The sequence below is a fragment of the Cuculus canorus genome, chromosome 2 (genome assembly GCF_017976375.1).
Source record: "Cuculus canorus isolate bCucCan1 chromosome 2, bCucCan1.pri, whole genome shotgun sequence".
NCBI classification, from domain to species: Eukaryota; Metazoa; Chordata; class Aves; order Cuculiformes; family Cuculidae; genus Cuculus; species Cuculus canorus.
Window position 1 is genome coordinate 135,898,748 of NC_071402.1, and position 23,821 is coordinate 135,922,568.

The 23,821-nt window shown below is 39.9% G+C and overlaps 1 protein-coding gene across 4 annotated transcripts in view; it reads left to right on the top strand.

Annotated features, from left to right (window-relative positions):
- CDK6 (cyclin dependent kinase 6) overlaps positions 1-23,821 on the top strand; it is a 141,083-nt gene that overhangs the window by 98,793 nt on the left and 18,469 nt on the right. For all 4 annotated transcript variants that reach the window (XM_054058084.1, XM_054058086.1, XM_054058088.1 and 1 more), the window contains exon 5: positions 1,522-1,631. In XM_054058084.1, the coding sequence (XP_053914059.1) occupies positions 1,522-1,631 (110 nt within the window). The remainder of the gene's footprint in view (positions 1-1,521; positions 1,632-23,821) is intronic.

A 23,821-nucleotide genomic window follows, 5' to 3' on the forward strand; every position in this document is an offset into this window, starting at 1 on the left:
CAATCTTCTTACATATTTCATTGCAGCGATCTTGAAATTCAAAACTCACTGTCCTAGGTAACATAATTTTAAAAGGTACTTTCATTCTTATCTTTGCACTTGTTTCTTTTCAGTGTTTTTGCTTTTTTTCATGCTCCTCCTGGGAAGCTGCATCTCCTACTTTTGTGTTTGCTGGAGAAACAAACCAGTAATTGTTGAGACCCTCCCTGCCCCCAATTAATAGTCAGACGTTTAAATTATAGCACACACTAAGAAAATGTTGGTATTTAGCTGATGATCATGTGTTGTTATTGCTAGATTATAACTGCATTCAGGAGCACAATACCCCTGTGGCTCTGAGATTATATTCTAGTATCATAATAGCTCACATAGATTCTGAAGAGGCTCCTTGTGTTCTGTAAATACACAGAAGATACAGTCAACCTTATATGTATTTAGGCTACTTGTGGGAAACGAAAAGATAAATATAAACTGTCCCATCTCTGTTGTGGGTCCAGTGTGCAGGACTCATCACAGTACAAGCAGTGCCACTAAATTTCCCACTGAGTATCTACAACATGTTGCGACATAACCACCAGGACAAGAACAGCCTGAAAGCACATGCTTTACGTGGCCTATATCCCTGAGAAGGAGCATATCATTTGGAAATAAGTTGTGAGGGAAGTTAGTGCTTGTCTAGCCAGCAGCACATGGGCAGAGACAGTCACATAATTATAAAGGTCAGGAATCTGCCAGGGATCCCTGTGCTGGGTTGCTTAGTTGAAAACTGACAGTTTAAGGTGCCTCAATGTGCAGTGCAACTGCAGCGGGCGGCACTGTATGCCTTTGGTAAGGGACAGCTTTGGGGAGGATTTGACTTAATCTGTACTCAAATGATTAAAAAAAGTTATAATTTCTTCAGTTCAGCATGAAGAGAGAACTTATGAAACAGGTCAAACATGTTTACCCATGTTGGCCCATACACTTGAGCTAACCACGTTTCTTTTACAGAAAAATAATACATAAACTATGAAGGCTTTAGGACAGACACGGGCTACAGGTTCTGTTTTGTTCCACTGGTAAACTCACAGTGTTCCCTAGCTTATTCATTTCCAGTTTGATTCTGGTGACTATGTCTAAGTGGTGCACAAAAGTTGTTTAAGAAAAGCAGGTCTTGTTCAATAGATTAATGTTTACTGCATGAAGAGTCCAAATTTCCACTGGAAAGTGTTTGAAGTCTGTAAATAGCAAAAGTTTCAAGGAGTTAATTTGGTAGTGTGCTATGATGTTGTGATACTGTATTTTTGTTGTACCTAAACCATGCTATTCTTGACAAGAAGCGGTCTCGCTTCCAGACTGCAGCTGTCCATACTGAGATTTTCCATGCAGGACCTTTACTATGCACTGGCCAAACCAGTTTGGGCTAATCTGTGCGATTTTACAATTTGGATTGAACTAAATGGGAGCTGTATAAACAACACTTCTGAGGTTGTAATTCTGTAGCTAAGTGTACTCTCTCCTCTGTTCCTTTTTGTCTTACAGGTTGTTACTTTGTGGTATAGAGCTCCTGAAGTTTTGCTTCAGTCCAGCTATGCAACACCAGTTGATCTTTGGAGTGTTGGCTGCATATTTGCAGAACTGTTCCGTCGAAAGTAAGAAATACAGTTTTAATTTCTTTATGTTTTTCATTTGAAATTTAAAAAAGAGGTACACTCATGTCTGGTACAATACACTGGATCATGTTTTTATTGGAAAGGCCTGATAAGTTGTTTTATTTGCGGTGCAAAATGTAAATACCCATTGCGACTTGATACTGATTGCCATCTTAGTGTCTTTCTTTTGTGATGGGAGTCTGCCTCAGCTTTTGGTAAAGCCTGTATGAGCATTGTTGTATTCCTATTACACCTGAATCCAAATGAAGATACAAATGGGCTAGAGAGGCTATTGGTCAATTTGAGTAAAGCTGGATTCTGGAATAGATTTACCCTCAGGATGTCAGGGCACGGTGGTCAGCAGTCTTCTTGCTCTGGAGTTTGTGTATTGAAGCATCAGGTGTTTGCTCATAGTCCCCTCGGCATATTTGAGATGTCAGAAGTCAATATAAAGTTGATTTCTAGAAGCAGGGAGCAGAAGTAGGATTTTTTTGAGAATTAATTGGTTGGTCTAAATGTAGGGTAACAGAGATATTTTGATGTAGTAAAAAAAAAAACCCAAACAGATAAAAGATTTTTACTTTTTTGCTGATTTGATTAAATTGGCCATTAGAACTGTCTTGCTACAAAATATTGTAGTTGGGTGCAAATGAATTGTGAATGCAAGAGGAAACACCAGTGTCTTTCTTTTGTGGTCTTTCTCCATGGAAGAACACTAATATGGTGGTTCTAACATATAGAGTGTGGAGAGGAGCAAACCACCAAGAACCTTAGCAAGGTAAATATGTCTCAATATTAACACAATCATATGAATCTTAGTTGAGCTTACTGCAAAAAAACCCCACACGTCATCATCACTGGGTGATCTCTGTGTAGAAACTGTATAGGATTTTGTAAAGCCTACTGTGAAATCAAAGAATATACGTAAAGAAAATGTGAAAGAACATGATACACTGATTGGTCTAAAATCAATATAATTTACAAGAAGAAGCCATACTGCAAAGACCTTAAGAAACAGCTATTTAATTTATACAATGTGAAATTCAAAATACTAATTGAAGTCTTGCAAAACAGCTTTGGGATTCTACTATTTATTAATGTTAGTATACGGAAAAATCATTTTTCTTGGGCTTCTTGCCTGGGTAGAATTATTATACTCCACCCATTTTGTGCCTGACTCAGAAATGAGCCTAGAAAATGAGAGAAAAGAAGAATGTGGATTTTAGGAACATCAATTAAATCTTCCACTGCAAACTTTTAAAAGTTTAGTCTTATCCCACATACCGCCAGGTTCTCAGTAGCATTAAGCCACTAATATTTTCTCTGATTTAAGTAGTTAGACTCAACAATCTCATTTTAGCTTTTGTGATAAGATTGATACAGGACAAACAACTGAACACCAAACTTTATTACATGCTAAAAGCTTTCATTTTTTCTGACAAATGAGGAATGTTACCATATACAAGTATCACTAATTTAATTTTTCCTTTTATGATGTTTGGGCCTCACTGACTCTCCCAAATCCAACACAGTAAATTAAATTAGGGACAGTTAAATATTCTGCTTCCTTGCAAATGCAAATATCTCATTAATATGACAAAATATGAGGGGTTTTTAAATGAAAATCAGATCTTAATTAAGAGGAGTTTGATAAAACCAGCATTTCTGTTATCCTTGCCAAATGCAGGGTCAGTCTGACATTCTCAGTCCTAAATTTGGGAGACTGTCAAAAACTATAGAGGTCAGGAATCTGCCAAGTCTGTATGTACTATGTTGTTTCATTGGAAACAATATGACTTTCACATACTTCAGTATACAAGCATGATTTGGAAGGCTAATCGAAAGTCTCATTGCCCTGAAGCTGAATGGAACAGTAAGGCATGCTATCTCCATGGACCGTTGTATTGGGTTAGTGTTGTAATACTCTGTACAGTGTTGTCTTTCTGACTCTCCTGATGGATTGCAAAAGAAAACACATTACTGTGACCTTGGTAGCAATAAACTGTAAAATTTTGTACACTCTATGGATTATTTCCAAAAGATTGAATAAAAGTAACAGCTAGTTCTACTGGAAAATGGTATCCTTGAATAATCACTCATCTACATTTCTACTAGCATGGACAGGATAAGAGTGCAAGAATGCAGCTAAAGCTTAGAAGTAGATGTTGGTTTGACATTAAGACAGCCTTTTCTTACTGGGTACTTGTTGCCTTCTTTCCCTAATCTCTTTTGCTTTCTCGTTGGAAACATTTTAAAGCTCTGTCATTTTTTTTGGCTTTTTTTATGTTATAGAGACTTCACTGGAATGGGTTTCAAAATAAAACACTACACAGAAGTAGATGTGTAGTGTTTTACACTACAGAATCTTGTAGATGCCAAGAAGACATTTGTCAATTTGAGTTCGCTAGCGTATAGTTTTGTGGGCTGTTACAAACACTCAGGGTGCTGTAGGTTTGGACAAATGGAGGAGAGAGGTGAGCTCCGTGTGAATGGTCTAGTCCCTTTGTTACAGATTACTGTGTCTCTAAGCAGAAGGCACCTCATTTACTTTAAATCACCCTTAATCCAAAACACCTGAATCCAAAACAAAGTTTTTCTTTAAAGAATAGATCCAAAATACACAAAAGTGTATAAAGGAGTTCATAGACACAAATAATAAAATAAACATATCTCTGTCTAAATACACCTAGAGTAAATTTGAACATTTCTCTTATATTGGCTGATTCGGCTAAACAAGTGACACTTCTCTGCTGAGGTCTCCAGCCCTCCTGCAATTTGAGGTTTGTATAAATTCATAGCTACATTTGAAGCATGCACATTTTAATTATGATGCAGATTTGTAGGCTTCTGCATATGTAAATGCACAAAGGTTGTATCCTGAAACTCATCACACCCAAGGATCCTACTCTGTTTACAGATCAGCTATAAATTGCTCAGTAGTCAGGTGTATGTGTTATGTACATAGAAACAGTTCTGCTTTGTGCTTCTTTTTCTGTCCGTGTGCACTGCTGGTTAAAGCACCTCCAAATGAACCATTACTTGAAAATTTCCCTGTATGATAGTTTCAGGTTTAAAATTTCTCGTCTAAGTAGGTTGCAGTGACTTCTAGAGACATTTGGGTGGAGTGTCCTTATCCAATGGAAGTGTGAACATGTTTGTCACAGTGACAGTTTTCTTTGTGATTTAAAAACTATGGTGCATTGATAACAATAAGTAAGGAAAATTTTAAGGAATGCTGTGGCTTGCTACCATATCACAGAATCCTTCAGAGATACAGCTGGCAGGACTGACAGGAGCCCGATGGCAAGGGGCATCCTTTGGCACAGTGAGAAGTTTAGCAATTTTTTTTAAGTTTAGGTAAAAATAAGGATTAATTATAAAAAAGGTTTCACTCAGTCTGAGCATTTTCCTGGCCAGTAGGAAAGGGCCTTGTGCCTCCTACTCAGTGAACAACTCATTAAGGAGAAAGGCAAACATGGGAGTAGCATCCTCTTCTGTCTGGATACATGAAGCTCTGCGAGCTGGCTCAAGACTGCAGGCGGCTCCAAAGCAGGAAGCCATGAGTAGTGTTTTAGGGGAAGAAGGGACTGTCTCTCCTCTTGCCTGGATTACGCAATACTTGATCAAGGTGAATGAGTGTGAGAGGAGAAGACAACTGAAATCTGAATCTGAGTTAAATGATCTATAAAAGTAAGCAAGGATCAGCAGTCTTGGACTCTCTTCTGAGTAGGCAGTCTTGAGAAAAAAAATGTAGAAATGTTTCGATGCTTAGTTCTTAGTGCATGTATGCATGCCTAGTTTCCACACCACAATCCTACCTGATTTCAATCCTGCACAGACTAGGGTCTTAATAGGTGTGTATGTGGGACTAATGAGTCAGATATGTATATAATAATTCCAGCTAGGCAAATTTAATTATAATGGTGCACAAGAAGATAACTTTGTCTTCCCTAGTAGTATATACAGAGGTGAAAATCATCAGAAGAGGCCATCAGGTTTTTTTGTAGCCTGGGTTACATTCGCAGCCCACTCAAGTTGAAGAAGTCATACATTTGAGAGTGGACAGTTTTGTGACTGCATATGCAGTTTTCGTAAACACTACAGATACCAGTTCAAACCCAAAACTTGAAAGACAGCCTTCTCCCAAAATCCTTTTCCACTTCTTCAAACCAAAGGTGGAACCGTATTTTCTCAGCATCCCAAGCTTCATCCAGCTGAGGTAGAAATTAATTCCACACACATGGGCTTCTTACTGAGGCCACTCATGCACTGGCTCTGTGGTGTTTTAATCAGCTTGCTGTTGGTAAGATCAGCTGCATTTCCTAAGCTGCAAGACTGGCACAAATAGTATGAGGTTGTTATTTATTCATTTTTCAGTATTAAATCATGGGTTTAGTCGTTGTGTCATTTTTCAGCTTCCTCTGCCTAGTGATTGCATTACTAGCCATGCTTGAAAATTGTAGCTGCAGATTAAATACCTATGATAGGGCAAGTTCTCTGCTGGGCACAAACAACAGACATAGGGAAACAAGCTGTAAGCATAAGTCATCTTTCAGTGTTGTAAATTTGTCTAGTTAGAGGAGTTACAACATTGTGTACAGAAAAAACATGAGCCCAGGACTTCGTTGCTCTAAATAATGTATATAGATGTGACAAAATCAAAGCTTAGAGTCTCGTTTCGTGATCAGGCTGTGATATGAGCATTGGTTTTGGCACCTACAGGCTGCCTTTAATCATAAAATATTCAACAGGCTTAAAGAAATTAGCAGTATAACAATATTCATTCTTAGATATGATATCTTACAGTATAGAGTAATTGTAAAGCATCTTTCACACTAAAATCTAGTAAATTTTTATTCCAGTTTCCAAACATGTGGATCATTAGTAGAGTTTGAAAAGCAGTCATCAGATCCATTGCATGTACTTTGTCCACCTCAGAACCAGGTGGTAGGATAGGTCTGTGCAAGAATACAGGGCACCCACCTGCCCCTAGTTTCTACCTCTACTTGTGAGAGAGGGAAGAGCTGTTGGCTCTGTAGGTAAAGTTTCAGTTAATACTTCATGGTGTAAAAATGGTCAAGTGGTTGTAGAAGAAAATAGCCAAGTGTAACAGGAATGCCTGTATTTAAGCTGTCTCCAAAAAGTAAAGCTGGATAGGCAAGTTTGAACTTGTGTCACTGAGTGAAAAGAATAGCTGTTTTTAGCTGGATCACGTGGTAAAGTTTTGGCTTCGCTGAAATCATTGTTGAAATTAACCCTGACTTCAAAGGATATTGTAGCCTATCTATAAACAATTCAGCACAACAGAGTGCCCCGGAGAGCAGCAGAGCTCATCTCTCTTAATGTGCATAGTATAGCACTTAATGGGAGTGATCTCTGTGAAAGAGAGTGTTGCTGACTGGGAAAAAAAAAAGGGTATTGCATAATATCATCCCAACTTCCATTCCGTGCACTTTTTTCAGTGATCCTATACAGCTTTCCTTCGTCTTATCTATGAAATAAACTTTGACCTGTAGGTCTGTAAGGCTTTTGTTCAAAATAAGGGTTTCAATGTATCCCCTCATCCCCTGTTATCCATGACAGGGGATGAGGACAAGGCTGAGGCACTTAATGCCTTCTTTGCCTCAGTCTTTAATAGTAAGGAAAGTTGTTCCCTCTGTGTACAGTCCCAGGAGTTAGAGGAGCAGAATGAGGTTCCCATGATCCAAGAGGATGCAGTTAGAGACTTGCTTGCCCGTAGACACCCACAAGTCTATGGGGCTGGATGGGATCCACCCAAGAGTATTGAAGGAGCTGGCGGACGTGCTTTCCAAACTCCTTTCCATCATCTTCCAGCAGTCCTGGCTGACCAGGAAAGTTCCACTGGACTGGAGGCTGACTGATGTGCCCATCTACAAGAAGGGTTGCAGGGAGGATCCAGAGAACTACAGGCCTGTCAGTCTGACCTCAGTGCCGGGGAAAGTCATGGAACAGTTGATCTTGAGTGCTATCACAAAGCACATGCAAGAGAACCGAGTGATTGGGCCCAGTCAACATGGGTTCACGAAAGGCAGGTCTTGGCAAACTAACCTGATCATCTTCTGTGACAAAGTGATTCGACTACTGGATGAGGGAAAGGCTGTGGATGTAGTCTTCTTGGACTTCAGTAAAGCCCTTGACACAGTTTCTCACAGCATTCTGCTTCAGAAACTCTGCCTCTGGCCTGGATGGGCGCACACTCTCCTGGGATGAAAACTGGTTGGGTGGCCGGGCCCAGAAAGTGGTGCTACATGGAGGCCAGTTACAAGTGGGGTTCCCCAGAGGTTGGCACTGGGTCCAGCCCTCTTTGAGGTCTTTATCAATGACCTGGATGAAGGCATTGAGTGCACCCTTAGCAAGATTGCAGATGACACTAAGTTGGGTGGAAGCGTGGATCTGCTGGAGGGTAGGAAGGCTCTGCAAAGGGATCTGAAAAGGGTGGACCGCTGGGCTGAGACCAGTGGCATGAGGTTTAACAAGGCCAAATGCCGGGTCCTGCACTTGGGGCACAACAACCCTATGCAGTGCTACAGACTAAGAGAAGTCTGGCTAGAAAGCTGCCTGGAGGAGAAGGACCTGGAGGTGTTGGTTGACAGCCGACTGAACATGAGCCAGCAGTGTGTCCAGGTGGCCAAGAAGGCCAATGGCATCTTGGCTTGTATCAGAAACGGTGTGACCAGCAGGTGAGACCGCACCTTGAGTACTGTGTTGAGTTCTGGGCCCCTCACCACAAGAAGGATGTTGAGGCTCTGGAGCGTGTCCAGAGAAGAGCAACGAAGCTGGTGAGGGGGCTGGAGAACAAGTCTTACAAGGAGCAGCTGAGAGAGCTGGGGTTGTTTAGCCTGGAGGAGGCTGAGGGGAGACCTTATTGCTCTCTACAACTACCTGAAGGGAGGTTGTGGAGAGGAGGGTGTTGGCCTCTTCTTGGTAGTGACATGGGACAGGACAAGAGGGAATGGCCTCAAGTTCCACCAGGGGAGATTCAGGCTTGACATCAGGAAAAAATTATTTACAGAAAGGGTCATTGAGCACTGGCAGAGGCTGCCCAGGGAGGTGGTTGAGTCACCTTCCCTGGAGGTGTTTAAAGGAGGGATGGATGAGGTGCCGAGGAGCATGGTTTAGGGATTGTTAGGAATGGTTGGACTCGATGATCCAGTGGGTCCTTTCCAACTTAGTGATTCTGTGATTCTATGTACGTGAGAGATACTATGAGCTGTCAGTTGAAGAGCTGAGGCTGGAATTTGCAGCGTCTTTGTGAGACTCTGTAGCACAGAAAAGAGTGTGTTCAGTTAAATTCACAAGAATTTAAGCCATTCTGCTAGTACAATTGTTGTTATCTGTATGCCAAAGTATCACATGCACACACACAAAAAAATGGTAATTTCAAAGGGAATCAGACCATGAGTATGTGAGCTACTGTATGCATGTCCTTATCCAGAGAAGGAAGTACATACTCCTTTTGGTTGCCAGTTGGCAACTAAGTGATATTTTATAACAGAGCCTGGAAGTCCTCTGGTACTTTGAATGGGACAGGGAGCTTTTTTCTTGGGAGAGATCTGCAGTCCAGTTCATCCTTGAGTCTGTTCTTCTAACTAGCATCAGTTTCATTATGTGCTCATTTGGTCTGAATTAGCTGTTCCTGTGGGTGCTGATCTCTCACAGATGGGGTCTTTTAACGTTGCACGTTTCAAAAAACAGGTATACATCTGGAAACATATATTCAACCGCAGAACTACAGGTTCTCAACTGCCTAAGCATGTTCTTCGTCTGGAGAATGAAGTAGAGAGGACACTGAGCTTTGAGGAAAGTGATTCATAGAAATTCTGCTTTTGCAGAGAATTGCTGGGAAATTTACAGTACTGCGTCCTCTGCTCCAGACATTTCCTGGGTTAGTCACTCCTTGTAGTGAGTTGCTTTGTTGGTGAATGGTCTTGAGGAACAGACAATGGATGTACAACTTAGCAAATGCATACCTGACAGGAGATTGAATATGTACTAAGTGACCCTCACTTCAAATTAAGTAACAGTATGTCATCACTTTAAAATGTTTTCAATTAATATTTTTCAATTATTCAAAGAATCATAGGGGCCAGAAACTTTTGTGTAAGGCCTGTAATCAACAGTAAATTATCATATATGGGAATATTAGCAACAAAATACTAAGCAACTTAATATGTAGCTTATTAAGTACGGTACATGTCCTTGCCATAGCCCAAGTGCATCAGTGCAGGCAAAAATGTGACTGAAGATACTTTGGTTTGGGCAGAGCCAAGAGAGAGACCACATACACTATAACACACGATAACTTAGCATGATTTATGTAGGGTAGGAAATCATGAAAAAAGTCACCAGGATTTCTGTAGGGAAGGATTATATTCTTTGTCTTCTTAAAATTATCTTTATTAAGAGTTGTCTTGCACACACTTGTGAATTGTCACCAAAATGGGTTTTTAACTTCTCACTATGTGTATGGGTATTACAGATGATATCCTGGTCATACAGAACACAGGAAAGAGAAAGGCAACTCTGACTGATCGTAGTGAAGACTTGAGTATGCTTTCCGCATACACAAGAATAGTACTGTTAATAGAGTCTGAAAATATATTTTAAAGATAATAAAGAGACTCTGAAATGTGAATACTGCTATGTAAGGAACTGTGAGACATACTTATGTGACATGGCTTCACCTCATTTCAGATGCATTTTAATTCTTTGTCAGTTATTTGCCTGTGCTTCAGCATATCTGATCATTTATTCCTCTCTGTTTTGAGAGGGTGCTGTAGCTATGCAGCGGTAGGAATATTTTGGTTTGCCTACTAGATCTTGTATTTCTCCAAACGGGAAAGTTTTTACTTTTTTTCCAGCACTTGACTTAACCCTCCCTTTTTGTTCTTTTATTTTCCATACATGTCTGCAATACTTTTTCAAAGTAGAGAGAGAATAGAGCTGTAATATATTTTCAAGTCTTCTTTGTGTTGGAAAGATGAGAGAAAGAGAGGGAGTAGAAGAGGAATCTGTGAATGAAAAAAAGGACTTATAACTGGATGTTGTGAGGGAAGGTATAATAAAACGAAGACAGTAGCGACATCCAGCCAAAAAGCGAGTGAGTAAATACAGTTATGAATGCTGAGTTTTCCATATAAACTGGCAAACATCTTAAATGTGGTTTAAGAGAGAACTGTTCACTTTATCACACAGCAATTTTAAACAGAGACTTTGCAATCATATTATCTGGCGTTTTCCAGTGAACCTTAAAGGAATATATCTGGTGGACCAAGAACTCAAAAGTGTAATCATTCACGTCTGCTTGCTCACAGTTACATTTTGGTAGCAGGAAAAGTAAAACAACAACAACTTTTTTTTTTTTTCTTTTCTGTTTTGTCTTTGTTTCAACAAGCAAAGGTGGATGTTGCAGCTTAGAACTGTAAAAGCTACACAGCTTGATTTGCAGCCTCTGAGCGAAGGTACTGTGCAGTTCTGGCCTGAGTTTGTTTTTGCCATTTTTGGAAATAATCTTGTTTTGTTACAAGAATGATTTAAGTTCTAAGTGCCATAAAAGTTCACCACAGTCCAGACCAACTGTACTGGGAGAGGAATCATTCCTTGGAAAGATCTTGTCAGCGTTCAAAGTCCTATGCTTTGCACTTTTCCTTCTTTATTCTTCTGCCATTCATGTGCACATGGGTGTGTGGGAGGCTGATGTTTTTTCCAAACCATACCTAATAGAATAGGATTTTTTTCTTCCTCCCTAGGTAGGTGGCCAGCCTATTGCAAAGATTTTTTCCAAGCATTTTTTATGGAATGGAACCAAGCCACAATTTAAATTAGTGACCTTCATGATCTGATGGAACAACAGTGACGTTTTGCTTCAAATTTAAGTAACAAAGGAAGGCAGAAGAGTGCACTTGTTCATGTTCTTCCAGTTTTTGGATAAGCAGGACTTTTTCCATTTAATCTGACCTCTGAGGCAGAACTCCCATTGGCTTTGGGCAGAGGACAAATGCACTTTAATGGAGAGAAGGGCAAACAGTCTGAATAATACCAGTGGTTATGGAGTACAAAATAGATGTTGGTTTCCAAGACAGCAACACCCCATTAAAAGTAAAATACCTTGTTGTTTTTTAGTTCACATTTTCCCCCAGGCCTTTTCTAGCTGATATCTAAGTGTCTACAGTTGGGCTGATTGATAGCCGTTAGTCAAATCCACTAACTGTATTGGTCTGTGGTTGGAGATGAGTGGTGAGTGCCAGGCCATTCATTTGTGGTTTTCCTGCTAGTTTCCAGCTGTGCCAGACTTTTAGTCAGAGGAATAGATCTGTTGGTAAGGAAACCGTTGATAAACCATAGAAACCAAAAAACTGTTACTACTCATGATAAAAAAAAAAAGAAGGGAATCTTGAGGCAGGGGTAAGAAGACCCACAGAAATGGTGTTAGCTGGCCAAGTTTAATTTGACTTTTAAGTTCAGGTGTGGGGTCATGTCATGCCAGGCAATGCCCAAGGAGCAGAGGCTGAGTGGCTCTGGGCTGGCAATTGGTGGCCATACGCAGCTCAAGACCAGCAGGAGTTCACAAGAGATCCACTCCTAGAAATCTTCGGGTAGCTTCTTTATGTGCAGGTGGCACAGCAGCAGTCTGAAATCTCCCTGAGCACATCATCCTTAAAAAAAATATACATTCTTTAGAGGGGTGATATTCCAGTCCAGTCCAGGACAATCTGAATTAGCCTGGCCAGAGGTCAGATGAAAAGACCTTGTGGCTTGGAAGAAAGACCATAACGTGTTGGTCATGATGTAAATCTTTGTCCTTGGTATTAACATCATAGCATTTGGAATGAATATTAGGAGATGCAGCTGGCAGCAGAGATGGCTGGCTCCCTCCTGCTGAGCTGTGCTCAGCACAGCTGCTGGCCATTCAATGTGAAGGTGCACCACCTTTGTTTCTTCTGGAGAGTCTCAAGGACAAATTCATTCCTGGGATAAGCCGGAGCAGCCTGAGGGCTGCTTTGATGGTATCTCAGGCTGCAGATGGCTTTCAGCACAGTCGCTCCACCAGCCAGAGAACAGGAGAGAAACAGAGCAGTGTTACCCATGCCCCTGCCCCCGGAAAGGGATAGCCAGCTGTACGCTGCCCAAAGACTTTCCCTTTGAAAGGGTCTCCTGGCTCTTTCCCACAGCTTCCCTCTTCAGGAACTTGGCTGAGAGAGGCTTTGCTTTTTGTCTAGAGTTTGGCCGGGGGAAGCTCTGTGTACTTTTGTTTGACTCCTAATAGAACTAAACATTGTTTTTATTTACTTTTCTCTTTCATAAGAAAATGGCTACAAAAAGGTATTTAAACTCCAAGTGGGTGTACAGGATCCTTTCCTGGACACTGGTGCACTCCAGAGGATGGGGAAAAAGACTGGATTTTAACCGTGGCTCATGCTGCTGAGCTCTCGAGTGTAGAAGGTTTTCCAAATAAGAGTTTCCAGTCGGAAATTTTGATTTGGGCAGCTTTACTGAGTTTTCTGTATTTGATTGTCTGGAAAATAAATCTAATAATTAGCTACTGTTGGTCAGTTGTAAAAACAGTGCGTAATATTTCAGAACTATATAGGACAGTTCTACCTCGCATTTGTGTCTTCTCTTTCTGACAGCTTTGCACTAGCTCTTCTCCATATGTAGGTGCTCACTCAAGCTGTTAGATGTTCTTTACATCTTAAAAAAATCATAAATCTTCATGAGAGAAGGGAAGAGTGCACCTAAAGGAATAGACAACAGCAGGAGTTTAAGAACAGCTAAGGACAAGAGAGCAAAATATAACAGCTTTCTGAAATGTTGTACTAATGTGTACTAAGTAAATAAGTGGCTGTGAGAGGAGAGCTCAAAATGTCAAAGAGAAAGCAAGAGGATGTTTGATATTTAGATTTCTGCAAAACTATTTCTCCAAGGGAATCGCATTGCCCAGAGGCAGATTCTCACTGCCTTTGTGGAAAAGCTTACCTATGCCACAGGTTTCAGACCACTGCAGAGAACTTGCCAGCTGGCCTGGGAGCCTGTGCTTTGGCTGTAGTTGCAGATGTCAAAGACCTAGATAGAGTCGTAATATAGGGAGGACGGGAGGTAGCCACAGCCTCTCCTGCACATGCATGCTGACTGCCATGGAGCAGCACACACGATACCCGCATGTAGCTGGAGCTGCCTTTGCCATCAGTCCTCAGGTTCCTGGTGTTGCCTGTGTACTACAAAATAGAGTAGGTATGGCAGGATATGGCTCACACTAGCTGCTGTTGATTCTTCCTTTGAAGCTACAGTTTGTCTTATGATACGAATATGCACACTGTTGCCTTGCTTTTAATTTTTGCTTGCACGTCTGTGGCACTGGCATCACAATCAGTTGCATGCTCTGCTTGACCTGCCAACAGGTTGGCCCTGTACTAGAGAGCCACCGAGGTACGCTGACTCTGCGAGAAACACAGCCAGGATCTGACAAGTTGAGAGCTCTTGATGTCAACACGTGAGGTGCTTGGCTGCCTTCTTATGCTGGCAACATGCTTCATTTTGCAGTCTTTGAGGAAACAGCAGTTTGGCTATGCACGGTCAAACCATAATGTGCTTTGCTTCCGTTTATAGATGCACTGAACACATACTATCTGGAAGCAACTGTAAGACAATCTCTGATGCTGTATTTCTTTTTTTTTTGCTTAAATATTATCCATATTCGTAACTTCTCTCCTAATGTATCTAGGTTTGTCAGTAATAAGTGCTTTATAAATGTTTGTCAAATAAGAATTTCATCCAAGGGATTACTTCATTTCCACTCATTTAGTCTACTGAGCTGAAATAAATTGGCATGAAGATTCAGTTACCATTGATTTTAACTGAGTCTGCATCAGTTACTTAAAGATAAATGACTCAATCAGTTATATCATCCAGGATTTGACCCAACTATAGTGAATTATCAGATCATTTTTAATTAGATTATGTCCATAAAACAGGTTTTGTTACTATGTCAGTACAGCATACACACTGTTCTATACAATTGAATAATTTTTTGAGTGCTCTTTATATCCAAATAATTGAAGAACAAGCTTTCAGCATTTAAAGAAGTATACGTAGCAAGAGATTTTTCAGTAATGTTCCCATCTGTAGCTGTTAAATTAAGCCTGTTTGGCAGTGGTAAATCACACTCTGTTGCAGTAAGAATACTCAGCTACAGTAGATCTCATCAGACCATTAGCAATGAAAGAGTATATATTCAAAGTCAGAATTCTATCCTAGCTGGGGGTCGTATCCACTCGGGTACAGAAACAGGCTTGCTTGCTTCTCTTCTGCCTTGGAATCAGTTTTCCTTTTGTGGAAAGTATTTGCAAAAGGAGGTGTTGCTCATATCCTAAACATTTTAAGAGTTTGATAGTGATGGTACTTTGCTGAAAAGTGAGAGCAGAGTTTAAAGAGGGCCCAGATTTTTTGGAAAATTCCCTATTTTTGGCAAACACTCCAGCCACAACTGTATGAAGGCAAGGCATAAAATGGCTTACTATGGAAGGAAGCTTTTACTTGGTATTCATTTACTCTGGAAGAGGATTCTGTTTTTTTAATTCCAAGCAAATCAGATTTCTTTTCAGAACGGACAGTGAACTCCATCTGGATCTTGGGGTGTCCTTGTAGTGGACATGAAGGTGGTGAACAACATGGTGATGTGGGGACTGAAAAGTTCAAGATGTGGAGTGTCTCAAGGAGCTACAGGTGCTCAGTACTTCAGAGACTGAGGAAACATTCATTCTGTAAAGACAGAGTTGTTTATTATTCCCATTAAAATAATGTCAAAACCCAATAGACTCGTGCCACAGACAACACAAAAGCAGGGCTATGGCTCAATAACAAGAAAGCAGAGATAACAGCATAAAAGTTGTCCTAAAATTAATTTGGGAAGCTTTGAAACACACAAATCTATAGCATAAAGTGTATTAACGCTGCAGGTGCTTAAGGGAGATTGGCATCTGAGCAGTGTCATCACCTGGAAGTTCTTTTTTGTTTTTTCTCTTTGATATAAGAAATTAACTTACTCTTTCTTTTGGTCAAGTTTAAAGTGGAAAAAAATTATTTCATGCAAACTCAGTAACAGCTGAACAGCGTAAGTAACCAGAGAGCTCTGAGTAGGTGAACTTGGATTGCTCTGCAACATTGTGGGCCAGTGAATGTGAATCTCACAGCTTGTCCAGTCTGAGTAGCAGTGCATTGCATGGGTCAAAGTATTGTTTAGGTCAAAGTGTTATCTAGCTTAACTGGCCTTTGAAAACTGTATCGGCTTTCCTTTCATGGTTGCTGTACATACACATTCTACCTTAAATGCTTACCTCAAGTTTTCCTACAGGTGTTTATTAATTCCCTGTAAGTCAGCACAGCTGCTAAAAATTAAAGTATTTTCTTCACACCGTCCTTCTAATCCACTTTCATGTCTTTTGACACTGAAACTCAGCAGCTGGAGAAAAAGTTTGAAGTTGAAAATTCACCTCTGCTCAAATAACAGTTTACAGTTTAGTACTGAAATGGTTTCCCTGTCTGAAGGGTTGTAATCCTCTTTCAAAGATTTTTTTTCTGACCAAGAGTGTTTTATTACAGTTGAAGGTGATGAGATGTATTAGTTGTGGGCTGGGTGGCAGCTATTCTGATGTTTCAGGTTTATCTGAAAATATTTAGAGAGGCTTAGTGCAATAGGTGCCATTAACACCTAATAGAAGGGCAACAGAAGTGGTTGTAGATCAAAACAAGTACTCAAGACCACGTAGGAAAAGCTCAAGCTCAGTTGGACAGAAAACCCAAGGATTCTCTCTCTTAGCTTGTAATGTTTTCCCAGAGGTAAAAAAAACCAAACAATCCCTTTTTCTTAGGTTTTATTCTGCATTGAGAATTTTATGTTCTAGATTGTGAAGAACATTTTGAATTCTATGTTTCCCTTCAAATATGGAAATTTAGCATGTATTGGAAGTCTCTTTTCTGAAGTCTCAGAGTACTCCACTGCTACCTCATCAGCACTTTGTCACAGTGATACTGCAGAGGGCAGAAAAGTCTGTCAGATTTTTTTTTCCAGTGCTTTCATAGTTGGATATTTGCTTTTCTGCCTTATCTTTACCAGCTCTAGAATTTTTAAAAAAAGAAGAAAGTTAGACTGGTAATTTAGTCAAGTAGATGTACCATTTTCTGTGTAACTCATAATGATGAAACTAAAGCATCATTTATAACACTGCCCTTTCTCATGGTATTTAGAGTATAAGTTCTTTTATCTATAGGGTATACTTTAGTCTTTGAAACTCCTTGCTTAGCATTGTTGAGAAAGGAAAAAAAAAAAACAGAAAACCTGGGACTGCGTCCTTGGGTGTTAATTTGTGAGGTATCTTCAGGCAGATTGAATGAACCGGTATGTGTAGTGAATCTGTTCCTTTTGCATTAACTTGCTTCTCCTTTGATGCAGAAGTATCGGGGGTGGGCAAGAGTTAGTTTCCTTCAAGCAGTAGTTATGTGTGCATAGACTTCCAGCTGATACAACACTGCTACACATATGGTTAAAAATAGTTTATTCCAAGAGAAATCAACCCAATAGGACAAAATCTTTTACTTTAAAGCTTTACTGGAAAAGAAATTTGATTGAAAATATATTCAGTTTGTGGAACATGAATTGGATTTTAACTAGAGGGCTTCAGTCTTGAAAACCTATTACATATGACCTTCCAGCTTTAGAAGAGCTCTCAGAGCAAAGTCCATTTTAAAATGTTTTTTTAGGCCAGTAAATATGGTGAATGTCACCTGGTGAGCTTTCTCAGAGTCATATTGGCATTGCAGGAAAAGTTATGGAACTATAAAAAATTAACTCGGTATCTCTGAAAATTGTGATTTGAATAAATTTTCACAATGACATTTCATACAGGATCCTGGAGTGGATACTTCATGGGGAAGATTGCTTTTATTTCATTTGTGTAATTGATGAAAACTAGTAACAGACTTAAATTCCATTTGCTTACCTTGAAGATGGGACCTTCGCTGTGATATAGATGTTTTGAAAACATTTCTTTAAAATACAGCGTTAAAGAGCACCTTCACACTCTTGACTAAAATGTATCATTTTGGAGTGCTGTCAGCTAGATTTTTAACTGAGGAGTAAATTATGAGCTAAATGAAAGCAGTGGTGAAAAAAAACTCTGGGATGCTATGGAAGGAGAAATTAGATCTTTTCAAGGGAAATATGGGCAAATTTGTTCACAAACACTTGAAAGTAAGGATTTTCCTGAGCTCTGCACACACATGACCACTACCTGTGCACAGCATCCTGCACGCTGATTTGCACCATTGCTTATGTGAGTGAATTAAAGGGGAATGAGCCCTCCTGGTTTCTACCCATGCACATAGGACAGCCTTTATCTAAGCCAAATTACTTCCTTCAAATCCTAAAACTGACTTGCACAAGAAGAGCAAAGAAGCATGGCAGCTTTAGGAGGTGCAAGTTTAGAAAGGGAGTATAGAATAGATTTCTGAGAGAGAAAAGAAACAAGAAACTAAGTTAGTGATCACGGGAAGAGCATGACCATGTTGTATTTGTCGTACCAGTAGTTCTTTCAGGATGCTATAAAAACGCAGAGTCCTGCAGTTTAGTTATGCCATTGAACTTCAAACTGCTGACTGACAAGACAGGTGTCGTTTCATTGTGTGCACTGATGGGGTGGGTGTTTAACACACAAATGGTTAAATCACATTGCCGGTAGAACTATCAGTACAAACAAGAGGAAAGCTGCTTTTTCCATGCTGAACAGAAAACATACATTTTTTTTCCCTTTACCTTTTTCCAAGGGCGGTTGTGTATGTATTTCCAGAACTTGCTTCAAATGTTGGGACAGTTTTCAAAATGCCACTGTTATATCATGCTCCCTGAGCTGAAATAATGGCTCTTAAAGCCCTGGTGAAATAAACCTACAAATCTTCTGGAGAAGCAAATGTCCACAGATAAGAGAACTGTGACGTGCGTGCTGAGGGAATAAGTGAAGGACATTCAACCTACCAAGGCTCTTCTGTTTCAAAAATGAAACACTCACATAGTGTTAAATGATGAATGCTAAAGCAGTTCTGCCCAGGAACAGAATAGATCTGCCCACATTGGAGCATATTTTGGTCAAAGAAAATATCTGCACTTAAGTTATTTTGGGGGGTTTATATATATACATGTATATCTTTATGTCGAAACACCTTTTTTTTTCTTATAAGGCATCATGAAACCAGATCTCACTTGGCTTGTCTTGGAGTCATTGTAGTCTGTGGTAAAGCTCCCTTTTATGTCAGTGGTGAGGGACAAGGCCCATCCTTCTGCTCCAAGGCCACCTGGACTTTGAAACATGATGCTTACATGAAAGGCATTGAGGAAATGTTAAACACTCAGAAAAACATCTTCTTTTGCTCAGCTCCTAAGGGAGCTTTAAAGATGCTTGTACTTTCTCTCATTTATGGTCTTTCTCGTGATTTTTGCTGTATTTTTAATCCACATCTGAATTTACGCAGTAGGCTGGCCTTGCTTTGGTCATAAAGCTGTATACATTGCCTGTTTGATTTCCCTTTTACTAACTTTTGCCTTTCAGTTATGCATGCAAAGGGAATATGCATATCCATCTGCAAATTTCTTGTCATTGATCCACTTTGCACCTCTGGCTCTTCCCAGGCTACCAACCTGCATTGTGAAAATCCTCAGAAAGTCCAACATCTCCATGTAATACAATGACTTGCAGCAAAGTGGTGCAGACTCCTCATGATGAAAACCCACAGCAAGGCACATTCATCTGATGAGCTATCTTAACCCCAAAGTAGATTACCAAAATGATGCCTAATCTTTTTTAGTGTGTTCTCTCTTAATATCAATATTCTTTTCTCTTATTCCTTTTACCTCCTCTTACATACCTGTGGTTTGCATCTTCCAGCTGCATTTCCAGCAGCTTGGACCTGTACATGGACAGTGTCCTGGAAGCTCGCTGCTCTGGCTGGGTCTTTCGGTTGTTGGCTTGTATCTACACACAGCTTAGAAAGCACCTTGGTTTCTCAGTTCAAGTAGAAATCCTTTACATTTCTTAAGAAATAGTCTGTGCATTTGGGAGTCAGAATATTCTCTTTAGTTTTAGAATCCATTTGCTTCATTTTAAATAGCAATGGGGTGCAAATTCAACACAGTGCAGCACTGGAAGCTTGCCATAGTTTCAGAGAGTACCTGCTTTCTTTTATCTGCTTCTGCCTACCAGGTGACCGGAGAAACTCCAGAGACAATAATAATTATTGCAATTCCTTTGATGCATTAGATCCGATTCTAATAATAGTTTAATACTGGCGCAGCCCCCATGATCTTAGAGATGTAATTCATGACTGTGGCACTATCCTACTTGAAGAAGATAGATTTCCAGTAAAAAAATTGGGCTGTTAAAGACTAAAATGAGAAACTCAAGATGGCTGATCTGTTTTTTGTCAGACTTTTTCTGAAGAGTATTTCCTCAGTTGCGATGTTTATCTGTCATCTTTCTTCTGATATGTAGGAGAAGAGATTACTTTCTTAAGTTCTGAGCGATTTGTGATCAAGTATAATAAGATCTCCATGAAGTAACTTCTTCCTTTGCAGTGTCTGGCACCCACCCACACAAAGATATTATTAAAGGGAAAGGAGAGGGAGAAGTACAAAAAAAATGTCACATTTAAAATGAGAACTCTGAATTGCACAACAGCTGAGGCAAGTCACTTGTGACTGGAAGTGGGTAACTGTTCAGAGAGTGCAATGTTAGCTGTGGCCTGTTTTCAGACTAAAGTTTTATAATGTACCATATTTATTTTGCCTATCAGAGGCCAAGGACCTTCGTCTTTCAACAGCAATGCATATTTTTTCCTTTTATGTTGCCTTGTTTTCCCTTCTTGTGCCTGCAGTACAGACTTGTCCAGGGGATCTATCAAAGAGAAACAGTGATGCAAACAAAAGTGAGGAATCATCTCAGAAATAATTCCTCTGAATTAAGGTTTCCACAGGACAGTCCAGATCGTGTTATATCTAGTCATCTCATAACTCTAGTTTTAGGTCCTACTTATTTTTAATTCTAAAAATTAAAATATTTTCTTCACAACAAGTAACTAAGAATCTGAAAAAAATATTTGCCAGCTGTATTACAGAATTGGCATTTTGTAATACCAAAAAAAAAAGCCCACATCATTTAAATATATTTATGAGTTACGGGCTATGTAACTTGGCAGGTTTCCTATGGCACAATGCAGGATTCCTTGGCAAATGTTTCTTGGCTTAAGCTTTTTGTATATATATTCTTCACCATCACTTTGTCGCTTCTATACACAGAGACATACAAACTTTTAGACTTAATTACTACAGCCTTACCAACATCTAAAATTCTTTGTACCACTTCTATGAACTGCTGCTATATTCTTCTCTTCACATTTTTCTCTCCACTATGTTAAATTATCATGGACTTCCAACACCTCCCCCATCTTGTCTAATGCCTTCAAGTAGCAGCTACCTGTTCTGAAATAACTGTTTGTCTTTCCAGCACTTCTCTTTGACATATATATCTTCAGCCAGACTGTGTAAGCCCTACTTGCCCAAAAAACAAGGTGTACCATTCCCACTCATGATGCTTTTTTATTTTAGGGAGTCTTGTATGACTTCACTGAGCACATGTGGAGTATCTGTATACAGGCTTTTCACTAAGAATATCGTATATAGTCAAGTCAGTAATCAAGGGATTATCCTTATTGCTTTTCTGTGATAACAATAAAGGGGATGGAATTACCCACTGCTGTTGCCTCCACGCTGAGCAAATGGACTAGCGAAAAGAATCTAGATAGTTATTTTGGAGGTGATTCCTTACATATCTGGAAAGATACAAACTTGTCTCGTCTTGAAGGCAATTGTATTCACAACTCTAGAATTGTCATGATAGCTCTGCAGTATGTTTTGATTAGAAAGATTTTTTTTTTACTTTTTTCCCTCTTCAATACTGTTTCTCTTTACATGACCTTTCTTCCACGTATCCATTTTACCTGTAGTTTAATAATCAGTGTCAGAAATTGAAAGGTAGTTTCCAATCAGAATGTCACTAATTGGTTCAAAACATGAGCCACTATCGAGAAACCTGTATAAATCTTTTCCTGTGCCTCAATGTGTATGGTTTTCTTAGACTATTGTTTAACTTGTGTCTGCACTGCAGTATAGACTGGAGCAGTGCTTATCAGTGCTTATCAATATCTTTAATTTCAATGTTAATGAAAATTCTAACTCTTCCTATGAAAAGTTACGGACCCTCTTTGCTTTGTAGACAAAAGGCTGAAAGTAAAGTCTAGAAGTATTGTGGCCCTCATTTATCACTTGAGTGTCATTGCTTTGTTATTGTATACAATACTTTTAGAATTGCTTTGGCATGTCTGTGGAGTTGCACTAAGGAAAATTTTTTCGTGGAGACTTGCTTAGGAAATGTTTATATCACCTTTTACTGAGTAGCACAGACATGAAACACAGTGTCTATAGATGAAAGTACTCGACATTTTCTACAGCAATATCCAGTTCAGATAGATGATAGAATATTCAGTGAAGGTTAAACTTAGCATAAAACGACAACGTGAGCTGATTGTACTCTTTTGGACAAGAGAAAAAAAAGAGTCTAACATTGGTGAATGGTGAATTCTAATTTGTTCAGCTAAATATATCATGAGAGCTTTTTGGCCAGAAGATTAGTGTTGCAAGTCCTAAGCTATAAGCAGTGGTAAGTTTTTCCAAGATTTGTGAGTTTTTACATTGCAACCTTATTTCATATGTATTTTTATCTCTGCGTTAGCACAGAATGGTTGCTGTTGGAAGGGATCTTCGGAGATCATCAGGTCCAACACCTCCCCTGCTCAAGCAGGGCCACCTAGAACTGGTTGACCAGATGGCAAACAGATGGCAAAGCAGATGGCTTTTGCATATCTCCAAGGTGGGAGGGTCCACAGCCTCTCTGGGCAACCTATTCTGGTGCTCAGTCACCTTCACAGTAAAAAAGTGTTTCCTTATGTTTGGATGGAACTTCCTGTGCTTCCATTCGTGTGCGTTGCCTCTGGTTCTGTCACTGGGCACCACAGAAAAGAGCCTGTCTCTGTCTTCTTTGCACTCTCCCTTCAGGTATTTTTTTATATATATCTTAAGAAGATCCCCCCCCAATCCTTCTCTCTCTAGGCTAAGCAGTTCCATTTCTCTCAGCCCTTCTTCATATGGCAGATGCTCCAATCCCTTAATCATCTTCATGGCCCTTTGCTTGTCTCTCTCCAGTACGTCTCTGTCTCTCTTGCACTGGGGAACCCAGAACTGGACACAGTACTCCAAGTGTGGCCTCACCAGTGCTGAGCAGAGAAGGATCACCTACCTCAACCTGCCTGGCAACTGTTCATCATGCATGCCAGGAGTTATGTGCAACTTTGTGTTGGACTGCCATATAAAAACGTAGATAGAAAATAGTCACAGTGCAGACTTAAACATAATATCCATTTAACTGCACTTTTTGTACCTCGAGAATTAAGGGACAAATATGTATTAATATGGTGCTGTAGGCTAAGGGCATTCTGGTCCTACATTAGACATGAAAGGGGTTTTACACCATTCAGTGGGCACTATGTCAGAGGCAGTGGATAACAGTCTAGTTTCAAGGCCCGGAGGATGAGTGGTCAAACAAGATTGACACCTGCTGATGGCCTTGTAATAGTCCCCTCCTCCCCTCTCTCTGAAAAAAACCAGAGAAGCAACAATGAACAAAAATAAGAGATTATGGGGACACAACAACATCTGAGACTTCTTGAGAAAACAGGGAAATTGAATGTCTTAGGTGCACAATAAGTCTTTTCATCACAACTTCTTCCCTACTCAAGTATGGGTTTTCTAACAGCAGTGGTGTTGAAGCCCTCAGAGCATGGACTTTGTAGCAAGCAAAGTCAGGGAAGATTGAGAGGATCAAGGAACCACAAAAAAGGCAAGCGAATCCCTGTGGATAGCCTTTTCCCCCACTGGATTATTCCTCTTTCATGAGATGAACATGCACACAGATTCTAGGAATTCTTTAAAGTCAGAGGACAAACTCATATCTTCTGTCATAGGAGACAAATCCATCTCCATGCATTTTCCAAGGAAAAAATAAGGAAGTCTG